The sequence below is a fragment of the Gymnoscopelus braueri genome, assembly GCF_963280865.1.
Source record: "Gymnoscopelus braueri genome assembly, chromosome: 11".
Lineage (NCBI taxonomy): Eukaryota > Metazoa > Chordata > Actinopteri > Myctophiformes > Myctophidae > Gymnoscopelus > Gymnoscopelus braueri.
In genome coordinates this window covers 18818050-18831552 of record NC_137613.1, presented here as the reverse complement: position 1 = coordinate 18831552, position 13503 = coordinate 18818050, and the positions used below count along the sequence as shown (strand labels likewise).

The 13503-nt window shown below is 41.8% G+C and overlaps 1 protein-coding gene across 3 annotated transcripts in view; it reads right to left on the bottom strand.

Annotated features, from left to right (window-relative positions):
* The window catches only part of carmil1 (capping protein regulator and myosin 1 linker 1), a 361807-nt gene that overhangs the window by 329139 nt on the left and 19165 nt on the right, over positions 1-13503 (bottom strand). For all 3 annotated transcript variants that reach the window (XR_013933961.1, XR_013933962.1, XM_080441263.1), the window contains exons 4-11: positions 8941-9000; positions 5774-5895; positions 4870-4967; positions 4005-4075; positions 3232-3305; positions 2548-2623; positions 1783-1871; positions 449-543 (exon numbers count right to left, since the gene is read on the bottom strand). Coding sequence is in view for 1 of the 3 variants with exons in the window: in XM_080441263.1 (XP_080297389.1) it covers positions 449-543; positions 1783-1871; positions 2548-2623; positions 3232-3305; positions 4005-4075; positions 4870-4967; positions 5774-5895; positions 8941-9000 (685 nt within the window). In the remaining 2 variants the exon portion in view is untranslated. The remainder of the gene's footprint in view (positions 1-448; positions 544-1782; positions 1872-2547; positions 2624-3231; positions 3306-4004; positions 4076-4869; positions 4968-5773; positions 5896-8940; positions 9001-13503) is intronic.

The window sequence follows — 13503 nt, the reverse complement described above, 5'->3', positions numbered from 1 at the left end:
GTGGTCTGTATCGAAGTATTTTGTGAGCAAACTTACTTACTTTTTTTTGTTCCTTATGCCAAATTTGGGACAAAGTAAGTCACTTTTGACCAAAGCTTTAGTGAGAAAATGTTGCTGCTCTTTTAATTAAGTTATTTTGTTTCAGTTGACTTGTTTTATGTACTGTTTAAGTTATTTTATTTTATAACTGTACTCTGATTCACATTCCTTGTCAATCTGTAATGAATTTGGATTATGTCTATTATTGCAATCTCTCGGCTACATTGAAAATGAGGGCTTGCCCCTCAACTGTACCGAGTCTAAATAAAGGTGATGATGAGAATATAGTGTAAACTAATATTATAATCAAAAGGTGGAGAAAAACATGTTTGAGAGAGACAGACAAGACAGACAGACAGACAGACAGACAGACAGACAGACAGACAGACAGACAGACAGACAGACAGACCTTTGTCCTCCAGGGAGTTGTTGGCGAGGTTGAGGGTGTGTAGAGTGGAGGCAGGGTTGTGGGACAGAGCAGTTCCCAACTTCTGGGCAAAATCACTGGAAGGACAAGAGGCAAAAAAAACATTAGTTAGTTTATGTAACAGAATGCTGTAATGTGATATTTAGCTCATCACGTGTAGCCAGTTAAGTAAAAGCGATTTTAATGAATAAAATGTAATGTTGTCCAATCTGTATGGTAGAGTATGTTAATGCCATATAACTTAAACAATTGGGGTGTTTGTATTTTGTCTCCATGCTTTTCTATTGAGACATTTAGATCATGTCAAAGGTCATGTCTCACACAAATCTTGACCTGATCATCAAGATTCAATTTATCCCCTGAGCAAGCAGGCAGGCTCTATTAGCTCAATGGTAAAACTGTCAGCACTTGCGCAGGAAACCGGGTTCAAATCCAGGGTAGAAGAGGAAGGTTACATAGTGTGGCTTTAATCATTTTAGCATGATATCATGGCACAATGTCTAGAAAACAACGTTGTGGTTAAAATGAACACTACAGCTCGATTATACATGTAGCATGATGTCATAATAACATAACATTATATCATCATACTGTATACACAGCATGAGGTCAAAAATATACACATCATAATAAACATAAACATTACAAAATCACAATGCCACATTTGTCTCACGCTCACCACACACACACACACACACACACACACACACACACACACACACACACACACACACACACACACACACACACACACACACACACACACACACACACACACACACACACACACACACACACACACACACACACACACACACACACAGAGAACATGCAACATGATGCCACAAAGCCTAGAAAGATAATTTTCATAATTGCCATAATTGTACAATAACGATCCCTTTTACATTTTGAGTGCTTGTGTCATAACATTTATAATTGGACTGGCCTAGAGGGACCGTCTCATAGCCTAACTGAAGGTCACAGGCGACCACAATATAACGTCAGGTGGAAACCTCATTATGTCCAAAACTTTTCAGGATTAAAAAAAAACAAATAGCAAAAGTAGCAAATCGACAAGCTCAAAACACGTCGCTTTGCGCCGCGTTTCGAACTTGTAGATCTGCTACTTTTGATACTTTTGTGTGACGCTGTAGTAAGATCAAGTAGGGCGTTAAACAGCAAACTCGGTAAACAGTGTCAATACCCAGCATCTACTATATTACACCTTGTGTTAGTGCACCAAAACAGTCATATTTGTCATCAAGATGTCGCATGGTGACCATTGACTCTTGTTCTGGGTGTTTTTGACCCCTGACCTTTTGAGTCCTGCATTCTCCAGCACCAGCTCCTCCAGCCGACCGGAGCGAGCCACCACCTTCAGGACATGATCACACACATCTGTTGGCTAGAGAGAGAGGGAGAGAGAGAAATACCAGGACGTATTACTAGTGGTAAATGTGATAAAAATGATTATAAACTAGTCTATACCCGGGGTTCTGTCTGTGTGGCCGTTTGTAGGCAGTAGCTAGAGATGATCCCATAGCTTGCAGGGCTGTAACCATGGTGACGAAAGATTTCATAGCCCGACCGCGGAATCTCCGTTGTTTACACAGAAACGCTAATAAACAGCTTGCATTTTGGGAAAGTGAAAAACTGGCGCCGTGATTGTGTGCATATGCTAATGGTCAATACACACACACACACACACACACACACACACACACACACACACACACACACACACACACACACACACACACACATAACTGGTGCAGACAGCTCACTCCAATATGACCTTTGCGCGCTTATTGACACACAGCTGTCTTGTTTATATTCTGAAATACAGTGAAATCATTTTTTTCCAAAACAAAGCCAAGAGGACCACACCAGGGACAGGGCTGACTCTACGTGCCAACAAAGATATTTATGTCTCTATCCAGCACTTATCTGTTATACTACATTAGGGCCCCAGGACTAAGTATTTGAGCACTACTGTATGGCTCTGATCCTTCATGCACACTTTATATACCGTATGTTATGTCAGATAACAAAGAGTTGTTAATAAAAAAGGAATTGTGTACCAGTTTGTAGTCTTTGACGGAGAGTTTGGTAAACCACTGGTTGTACTCTAGTACTGATATGATGGCCACCAGATCCCTGGAGATAAAACAACACAGCAATATCATACAGCCATTTACATAAGATAAAATAAAAATCACACATTCAATACAGCACTTACTAACACAACAATACTTATCAAAAGTAGGAATTGAAAAAATCCCCAAAAGGTAGCACATCCAAAATTTCAAATCAATGGAGGACAAAGTACTCACATTTCCTTTTTTTATTGGCACATACCAATAAACGAACAATACTTTGTTCAGCCATTGCCAACATTGCCATAGTTAAGAGTTAGATATTGAATAAGTATAGCCTGCATACAGTAAGTCTTGAAGGTATATGTGTGATGAATGTATTTCTCAACATATATTGGAAACTTTCTGGATAGCCTACACCTCGTCAGCATTGGATACACATACTGTGTACATAATGTAAACAGCACAAGGTACAGTGATTATAGCTAAAATAATATCCTGATTTGTTGTCTAGTGATAGCAACCGTTGATCACCAGCAAGCTGATACTGATAGGGTGTTCTCATGATTACAATATGACAATATTCTACATTATTTAATTGTGAAAACTATAATCAGAATCACATTCATACATGGTTAGTTGTGCAGTTCTATAATATACAGTACGTACTTGTGCTCCAGATGTATGAAGTCCTGCAGGTTGAGCTCTCTGGTATCCTGGGTTAGATAGATGGTGTCCACGTCCTGAAGTGAGTAATACAGAGGTCCACAGACATCAGAGAGAGAGAGAGAGAGAGAGCGACATAAGAGCAAGCACACGTGGAGGAAGAAGATAACAGGGTTCCCACACATTTTTACCAACACATTTTTAAAACTTTTCCATAACTTTTCCAAAGTATTTGACCCCATTTCCAGGCCTATAGCAATGATATGGTGCAATAATGAGGCTCTTACTCCAGTGTGCTTTCAATGCCCCGAGGCAGACTCGAGCGAAGGTGCTACGTGAAAAAACAGATCTACAAGCTCACAATATATCACAGTGCAACGTTGTTTGTTTGCTTGTAGATCTATTATTTTTGTCATGTGACGTCCCATTAGGCCGCTCTCACGCAGCTCGTGCAGCACAGCTCTAAATTTGACCATGTTGCATATTTAATGTTAGACATGTTTTGGGACATGTTTTTCAGAAAATAAATAGCCAAAACTATGTATAGCCAAACATTTTCCAAAACATTTGATTAATTCCAAACCTTTTCCAGGCCTGGAAAACAGTTTTTCTATTTTCTATTTCCAGGAATTTCATGACCGTGGGAACCCTGAGATAAGAACTAGAAAGAAGAAGAAGAAAAAGACAAAAGGAAAATGAATAGAAGAACTAAGATAGAAAGAGAAACCAGAAGAAGAAGCAGTAGAAGAGAGCTGATAGTGGTGTAGAATACTGACCCACTGGACCTCCTCTTTGTAGGGCAGACCCAGCTGGTCACACACACACCAGTACTGATGGGAGAAACCACCTAAAAAACAAGCCATCACACCATTAGGGAAAGGCTTTCATACAGTGTAATTATTTATCTTTGGATATGAAATCTTATGTTGTGTTATATATGGTGTGTGAGCTTGTAGATCTGCTATTGTTGGCTAAAGTTCTCCTCAGAATAGGGATGCTAGGGTTCCCCTGTAGTAACTCTGAGCCCCAGGGGTGAAAGACCCCCTGTTGAAGACCCCTGTATTTGAATATTTATCGACCATATTCATATTCGTATTCATGTGGCTGCCATGTGAATATGGTTGATACTGGTCATTGGGGGGACAATAGCAACAACAAGCTCACAACGCGTTGCAACTCAACGTGTTCGTATTTCAATACGTAGGCAAGTCAGGAAGTGACTCAAGTTTTACATTGAACAACACTGGTCCCGCCCCGCCTAAAAACCAATCAGAAGCCGCGAATCGTTTTCACTCTTGCTGTGCATGGAGATAGGAGGCTTTTCCAGACTGTATAGCGAGTGAGAAAAAGAAATCCGCCGAACGGAGCGGAGCAGTCTGGATCCCAGGCTAGAAAAAAGCAACTCAGATCTAAATTAATCTAAATCTAACCCATTAAAACCGGGAAAGCATCTGTGTCATTTTACATCTACAAGCTCACAGCCCGTCACTTCGCACTGCAAGCTTGTACATCTGGTATTTTTGAACATTTTTGAAAAATCTTGAAAGTGTTTGAACTACTGATTTAGAAGGCATTTGCAGAATCTGCCTCTGGTCCTAATGGTTTAAGTGGTTAATCGAATAGATGGTGTTACTTAGTTACCACATGGTCCGAGGTCTGAGGATCCCTGCTCCTCCCACTGGGTCTGGAGGGCTGCCGTCCTCTCTGCAGGCTTCAGACTCAACTTCCTCATCACCTTCCTTACAGAGAGAGAGACAGACAGACAGACAGAGAGATGGAGGGAGGAAGAGAGGGAGGAAGAGAAGGAGGTAGGGGAAGGAGACATTATAGGACACAGAAAAAGAGGCAAAGAGTGAGAGGTTTAAGTGTAAAAGATAAGGAAGAGTTGTGTGTGTGTGTGTGTGTGTGTGTGTGGGGGGGGGGTAGGATGGAGAGAAAATCACAGAGGGATAAATGAGGATGAGAGAGGATACAAAATAAGGATAAGGAGAGCGAGAGAGAGAGAGAGAGAGAGAGAGAGAGAGAGAGAGAGAGTGGGGATACAGTAATATTACCGGACTCTCAAATTTCACAGTGGGTACTTATATTTGTAAAGCGATATTAGTGGTTCAGTGCGCTTCTATCTAAAGTAGCTCTATGTAACAGATTACCCAGTACTGTATAAGAGGAGCTTTACACACATACACATGCTGTCAAAAAGTGTTTCCGCTAAGACAGGGTGAAAAAATATATAAATGATCATGGTCAGTGTTGGCATTTAATCAATGGGAGATTTGATATATAATCTAAATAACTGTCAACACAACAGATAATCAATGAAGATAATCAATAATCTAAATATCTGTCAACAGATTATCAGTGAAGATAATTAAAGTTGCATATAAACCAGTGTCCCTGAACAAGCATGTCAGGATTCAACTGTGGGGTCATGAGATTGTCTGAAAGTAAGAAAACAGTTGCAAATGGAAACCCTGACACTACAGGTGATGATTCTCTGTGATGATTCTCTGGTGTGTGTGTGTGCGTGCGTGTGTGTGGTACCTACACCGGTGATCCAGTGGGGCAGATGCGGTGTAGGCAGCTCCCTATGTGAGCCACCACCTCGTCCACCTCCTCCGTCGAACCCAGCTTCAGGCACCACTGGCCGCGGTCGTGCTCCAGAACCAACTGCAGGGGGCGCCACACACACACAGCGGCAACAGAGTGGGAACAGGGCAGGGATGAAGAATAGCAAAATGTGAAATGTAACATTCCAGACGTTTATCTGTTGTTCTTATCCAGCCTATGTGTTGCGGTGAGCCAGCAGAGGTGGAGAGGGTGGCTGAGATCTGCCTCTTGCTCAAGGCCACTTTAACCCATTAAGACCTGAGGGCCGATTCCAAAAATGTTTCCTAAATCCTAACAGTTTTCTGAAAAACGTATGTTGCTATATCAGTGGTTTTCAAAACTTTTTCATGTCAAGGACCCCCCAAAATTATATGTATTTGGCCACGGACCCTCATATGAACACATTTTGTTCCAGGGACCCCCAGAAGCAAAGATGTGAGTTAAAAATTTAAAACCTTTTCAAACTTTGAGATTTTTCAAAGATAGCAGATCTACGAGCTCATAGTGCGGAACAAATTGACGCACTATGAGCTTGTATATACTGTAGCACGTGATGAGGTTAAGGAGGCAGAGTTCGGGATTTGAACCTGTGACTTTTCCACTACAGGACGATTACTGACCTCTCTATCCCCGCTGCTACCAAGCTGAGCAGAACATAATTCAATAATAGAAAACATTGGGTTTACCACCCTAAATATGTTGTATGTTTTGGCCTTTTCTGCCGTTATTCAGATAGAGTACAGTAGAGTGTGACAGGAAACAGGGAGAGAGAGACAGGGAGTGACACGAAGCAAAGGCCGTCGGTTAGAGCCTACATGTGGTATGCACCTTAACCACTAGGCCATCGGCACCCCCAACCCTTTATAGTATACTTAAGTTGACCGGAGTTCCCCCATGGCTCTAGTTGGTCAAACTTTTGCCTCTACACCACTACTCTTCAAGGAAAATAGCCGATCTACAAGCTCACAACACACCGCGATGTGAGCTTATAGATCTGCATGTGATTTTTAAGGAACGTTCGCCCCCCAGAATAGGTTCGGTAGGGTTCATGAGGTTAAATGCCTTTCATTCGAGCGATGTTAAGTATTGTAAAGCACTAGAGACAATCGGTTCATTCCATGAATTCTCTGTCTGACAGAGCGAGTGAATCCAGGTGAAAGCTGTGATTTTTTATTTGTTATTTTCAACTGTTGGCTCCATGTCAGGGCGGCTGAAACGGGTTCGAGAGACAGCCGAAACATGTACTGCGGAAAAAGAATGCAGAGCATTTTCCGAGTATTTTTTACTTGCAGTGTGTAAATGCGCGTGTGTGTGTGTGTGTGTGTATGTGTGTGTGTGTGTGTGTGTGTGTGTGTGTGTGTGTGTGTGTGTGTGTGTGTGTGTGTGTGTGTGTGTGTGTGTGTGTGTGTGTGTGTGTGTGTGTGTGTGTGCACACATACATACATGTGTGAGTGTGTCTACTGTATGTGTCTCAGAGTCAAACAGGGGCAACGGAGGGCCCGTTTGCCATGATGGATTTGTCAAGGACATGATGGAGCTGGTCAAGGTGAGATAAAAGAAAAGTTTATCTTAATCATAGATTGGCATAATTTACTTATTAGGACAGCATCATATGAACGTGTATCCTTCTCTATGAAGGGCAGAATGGACCAGTTCCACCTGAAGTGGTAAAGACTTCTTCACTATGTTAATGGCCTGTAAGGACAGACTACTGGCTGGCTCCCCTATATCTACAGTATACAGCTACAGTATACCAGATATACTGTAGGTATACTGTATGTATATCCTTCCTTGTTCACAAGTGGTTCTATTTTATGGATAGCAGCCTCCCTCTCTCCCTTTTTCTCTTTTGTTTACTATATTGACTGTGTTATGTATAGGTACTGTTTTTATTTGGTTATTTGTTATTTTGTACCGTTCTGTGTCAGCCCTTTGGGCTGTTGTATAGTAAAAAATTATAATAAAAAATCCAATAAAATATTAATTACAAAAAAAGAAAAGTTTATCTTCCTATCGTTCTTCATTGGGCACATTATTTTAATGTGAGCTATCGTGCGTATAGTGGGGACACGATAGTAAACAAACATTCCCCTTTGAGGAATGATGAAAAGGACTCCATTAGGGACTGGGGACTATTATTGAGACTGGGTCAGAGGAAATACCAGCAGCACTCACGGAAATGTCCTTCAGGCACTTTTATTTAGTTGGCACAGGCAGCATGCAGAGAAATGCACACGTTTTGGCACAGAGCCTTCCTCAGCTTTGTGCCCAAACGTGTACATTTCTCTGTATACACTGCCAATGCCAGCTAAGATAAAAATGCCCGACGGTCATTTCTGGGAGTGCCGTCATTTCCTCTGATTGTAAAGTTAACTTTTCCAAACTGTGAGCCCGGCAAGAATCTATTAAAATAATTATGCTGGGAGTTGTGTTTGTTTGCATTATCTTGCAATACTATTGAGACTCAGCCCATGTGTGGATAAGTGTGTTAGTAATGTAATGGATGTCATGTAATAATGTGCTGAGGTTTCTCAACCACAGCCTCTGTGCGCGCACGTGTGTGAGTGTGTGTGCGGGTGGGTGTCAGTGTTGCCAGATTCTGTGAGAGAAATAAGCAACCAGGTCTATGAAAACAAGCCTAAAAGAAGCGACTATAGGCCACACGAACACTTTGAACCTATATACATCAGCTATTTGAAAATAGACGATCTACAAGCTCACAACGTGTCGCATCGCGACGCGTTGAGCTTGTAGAGCTGCTATTTTCAAAGAAAAAGCGTGGAGGAAAATACACACATTTTCTACGGGGGTCCCTGTCACAAAATATTTTTAGATCTGTGGCCAATTTAATGTTAATTTGGGGGGTCCTTGACATGAAAAAGAACATTTAGGAAAGTAGCCCAAATAAGCAACTACACTTTAGAAACAAGCCCCCACAAAAAAACGCAACCTGCAACTACCAGCAAATTGACAGAAAAACAAGCCCAAAGTCGCTTATAATAAGCAGACACGGCAACACTGGTGTGTGCGGGTGTGTGCGGGTGTATGTGTGTGTGTGTGTGTGTGTGTGTGTGTGTGCGTGTGCGTGCGTGCATGCATGCGTACCTGAGTGGACTTGTTGCTGCTGATCCCCTGAATATCCAGGTAACTGAAGGAGTGTTCCACCTAAAACCACAGGTAAATCCCATAACACACAGAGATTTGAAGTAAGCAGTGTAAGCAGACATGGTGAAATTCACCACCACACAGGGTTAAAGTGACAACCGCTGGAAAACAACGGATCATGTTTTTAATGATTTCATACAGAGGGATGGTCTTCCTGCCAGGCCTTGGACCCGTTGCACCTCCAACAGTGCCCATGGTGGACTATGCATGGCAAAGGGCGTCCTTTTCCCTGAGCCAGGCCCAGTGGTGGAAAGTACATGTACTCAAGTACTGTACTTAAGAGCAATTTTGAGGTATTTGTACTTTACTTGAGTATTTCCAATTTCCAATACTTTTACTTCTACAACAATACATCACAGAGGCTTTAGTTACTAGTTTCTTTGTATATTTTGATTATTATGCGACGCATTGTGAGCTTGTAGATCTGCTATTTTCAAAAGATTTGTATACATTTAAAATGGGACATTTTACATAATGAGTACTTTTACTTTTGGTACTTTTTGATGCCAATACTTTAATACTTTTACTCAAGTAAATTTTGAATTCTGGACTTTTACTTGTAACAGAGTATTTCTACATTGCAGTATTGATACTTTTACCTAAGTAAAACATTTGAGTACTTTTTCCACCACTGGCCAGGCCTAAACCTGACCTGCATACCAAAACAATACGTTTTGCTGCAGGGTCTTCAGCTGGGGACCACCATTCATGGATGTTTCGGCCCTTATCCAGAACAACATCTGGTGGCGGGGCAGTGAACAGGGACGTCTCCCTGACAGCCCCTGCAGCTCAACTTATTTTGATGTCCCCCGCCCCACCCACAAGCCTTGTCTAGTCGTCTCGACCAGAGCCAGTGGCTTGTTTTTCTGCTTCCTCTGAGAGTTCTTTGGTGGCTTTGCTCAAACATCTAGAGTGACTTTTCATCATCTACGGTCTTTTGAGAAACTCTACACTGTCGCTAATATGTACGAAGAGATGCAAATCAAGTGATACTGACTTTACGCAGGTTTTACTTTCAACAGTAAAGTGTTTTGTTTCATACATCAAGACAGACAGACAAACGTACAGACGGGCACATAGATGAATTATAGGGAAAAGAGAAAAGCTAGAAAAACAGTAGACGTTTGAAATTTTAGACAAAAATAAAGGGTACAATCATAAAAGGAAAGAAGCGGGTAAACTCATTGTTATGTGTAGGATTTGAAGGATGACACATTATAGTTCTTTTGCAGGAGAGCAAGACACAGTACAAACTACAAAGTAAAACCCGGAGTGTATCAATGTACCCGTCAAACAAACTTTGTGAACATTTAATTAATGTCCTGAGGTATAACCGACTCCCGGAAACATCACTTGTCAGGAACAGAGAAGAACAATTAGATTCATCCGTTTGAGCATCGTGAAGACGATCTTCCAATTATTTGTCAGGATGGATTGGATTCAATGTTAATTTTGGATGTCTCTGGACTTGATTTCAGAGAAATGTCTCATGGTTTTAGGCCAGATTGTAGATTAGGAGCTATTTGCAGGATGCAGCTTCTAGAAGCACAGGGCCACAAATAGCCAGGAGCACAACTGTTTGGAACAGTGTGGCTCCTCTCTCTACACACACACACACACACACACACACACACACACATACGCACGCATATTCAAGTACGCACGCACGTACCACACACACACATCCCCCTTCTTGCTAGGCACAGCTGGATGGGTGACAGAGAGAGAGAGAGAGTAGAGAGAGAGAGAGGGATGGTGGGTGGGAGAGTAGACAAACAGAGTGGGTGAGGTAAAGAAAACCTAGTGTGGGAGGATAAGAGGGTGAGGAGGTCAGAACAAGAGAGGCAGAATAAAATGAATAATGAGAGAGAGAGAGAGAGAGAGAGAGAGAGAGAGAGAGAGAGAGAGAGAGAGAGAGAGAGAGAGAAAGAATAACCCCCTCCTCTCCAGCTGTTCAATTCCTACATTGTCTCTCTCTCTCTTCTCCACTGGGACTGTACACACAGTGGAACAAACGGCCCTCTGTGTCTCTCTCTCACGCGCGCACACGCACGAGCACACACACACACACACACACACACACTCCACCACTGGCTCCACCGTTAGAGCTACACAGTGAAGGTCAACCAGTTGGGGACTCTGTGCTGTCTGAGAGAACTTCCTGTTGTATGTATTTGTTAGTTTTATTCAGCTGTAGCCCTGCTACCCTGTTGGTCTTCAAGTTTCTGTTGTTTGTTTGTTTGTTTGTCCGAAAGGCAACTCTGTACCGTTGTTGCATTATTATTGTTGTTTTAGGAGAGCAATGCAAATAAAAGCTATTAGTATTACGCTGAGAACCCACCAAAAAAAGCGTCGCTCACATGCTTTTATTATGCGCGCAGGTTTGTTTAACTTCTTTCAAGGGTTACGTTTACGATGTCTTCCGATCGATTTGTATTGAATGTACAAATGTTAATCTTATTATGTTTTTTTGGGGCATTTGTATGCTTTATTTCAGACAGGAGAGAGTGGAGAGACAGGAAATCAAGGGCAGAGAGAGGAGACAGAGACATGCAAGGAAAAATGAGGGGGGTCCCGGGTCCTCGTGCTCACAAGGAGCATATCGTAACTTTCGTTGCTGTCGGGCAGAAACCTCTTATCTCCATATTTTATTATTTTTTGTTTGTTTTGTAAATTAACGCCCTACTTGATCATACTGCTTGCTAGGGACAGCTGGATGGGTGACAGAGAGAGAGAGAGAGAGTAGCGAGAGAGAGAGAGGGAAGCACCACGTTTTGAGCTTATAGGTCTGCTTCTGAATTTTGAATCCTGAAAAGTAACAGTTTTAGACATATGAGGTTTCCACCCGACGGAGACAATATGGTACCGTGTGTACACCAACTTGCTGAGCCACCAGGCAGGCCCCCCGAAAACCTACTCTTGATTTTACTGTGTCTATTGTTCAATCTAATATGATCAAAATATTAAAGCCTGTACTGCAGTGGTTCACAAACCTTTTCATGTGAAGGACCCCCAAAATGATACATATTTGGCTGCGGACCACCATCTCATATTTTGTGACAGTGACCTCCAGAAGCAAAGATTTGTACGCTTTAAAACATATATATATTCAAAGATTTGCACAAATATTCACAATTTTTCAAAAATAGCAGATCTACAAGCTCATAGCGCGGCACTCGGTGCTGCGCTATGATCTTGTAGATCTGCTATTTTAGAAAAATCGTGAAACATTTTAAACATTTTTTAAACACTTTTAACTCAAATCTTTGCATCTGGGGGTCCCTGGAACAAAATATTTTGATATTGGTCATAAGTATCTGTTATTTTCGATGGAAGCTCACCTATTTTGGCCTATTATATGACATGCCCAGAATAGGGATGCTAGGGGCTTAAGTGGTTAAATCCATCTTGGCCTCTTAGGCCCTAATGCATTGACATTTAGACCCTTTCTGGCATGATTCACACGCTCATTAGCCGGAGGCCAATAGAAACCTGGAGGGTCACCAGAGAGACATTAAAATAGAGTCTTAAAGAGGAAATAGCCCAAATGTTTTTAGATTGGGGATTAAAGACCACTTTCAGTTCTCTTTGCACACCGTGAGCGGCTCTGATGACATGTAATTTAATAACAATTTGTGAAGAATTAAAAGGGAGAGGTTAACTCTTTGCTCTAAACGCATAATGGCTTTTTACAAAGAGGTCTATTCTAAGACTCTTTATACTTGGAAAGGTCATAATCATTACCTTTCTGTAAAGTATATGCAAAGGTATTATCCAACATATTCACAGTAATTTGTTTTTATACTGTGCTCAATTATCTGATAATAGTTATTCCTTTAGATATCGCATGTTGGAACAAAATGAAGGCTGCATCTGAAACATTTCTCCTTTTGATTTTTGTTAATTTCGCAGGTTCTTGCACTCAAATTCTCTCCCGTCTCGCTCAACCCTCCCCCCGCTTATGAGAGAGAGCAGGTCCCACCATATGGAGAGACATCTGATAGCATTACCCACAATGCAGCTGTGTGAACATAGCCTGTGGGAAAGAACAACAGCAAGTAGCAAAACCTTCAACCTGGAGGGGAAGAGAGAGGAGGGGAGAGAGAGAGAGAGAGAGAGAGAGACTAACTTTTGATGTCTTATGTAATACTGTACATCGCTTTATAGACCCAGGGAACAACAGGAAATCAGGAAAGTGAAAATAAGATGGTCTATCTGTGGCTGTCACTATTACATAATTGCCTAATCGCAATTATTTGAGATAATCATAATTATGTTTGCATAATTGTCGTCATAATCGTTCATGTATTTTCAAACATTTTGTGGAAATAGCCGATCTACAGGCTTGCTAATAATATAATAAGTAAGCCTTGCCGAGCTATGTGGCCCATAGGGCAGCAGGAGCCTATCTCCTGTTTCAGTAGCGTGAGGCAGCTTGATGTACAAGTACACGCCCTGGACATGACGCTAGTACAGTATGTCGCAGGGAGCCAAGCAGGGAGA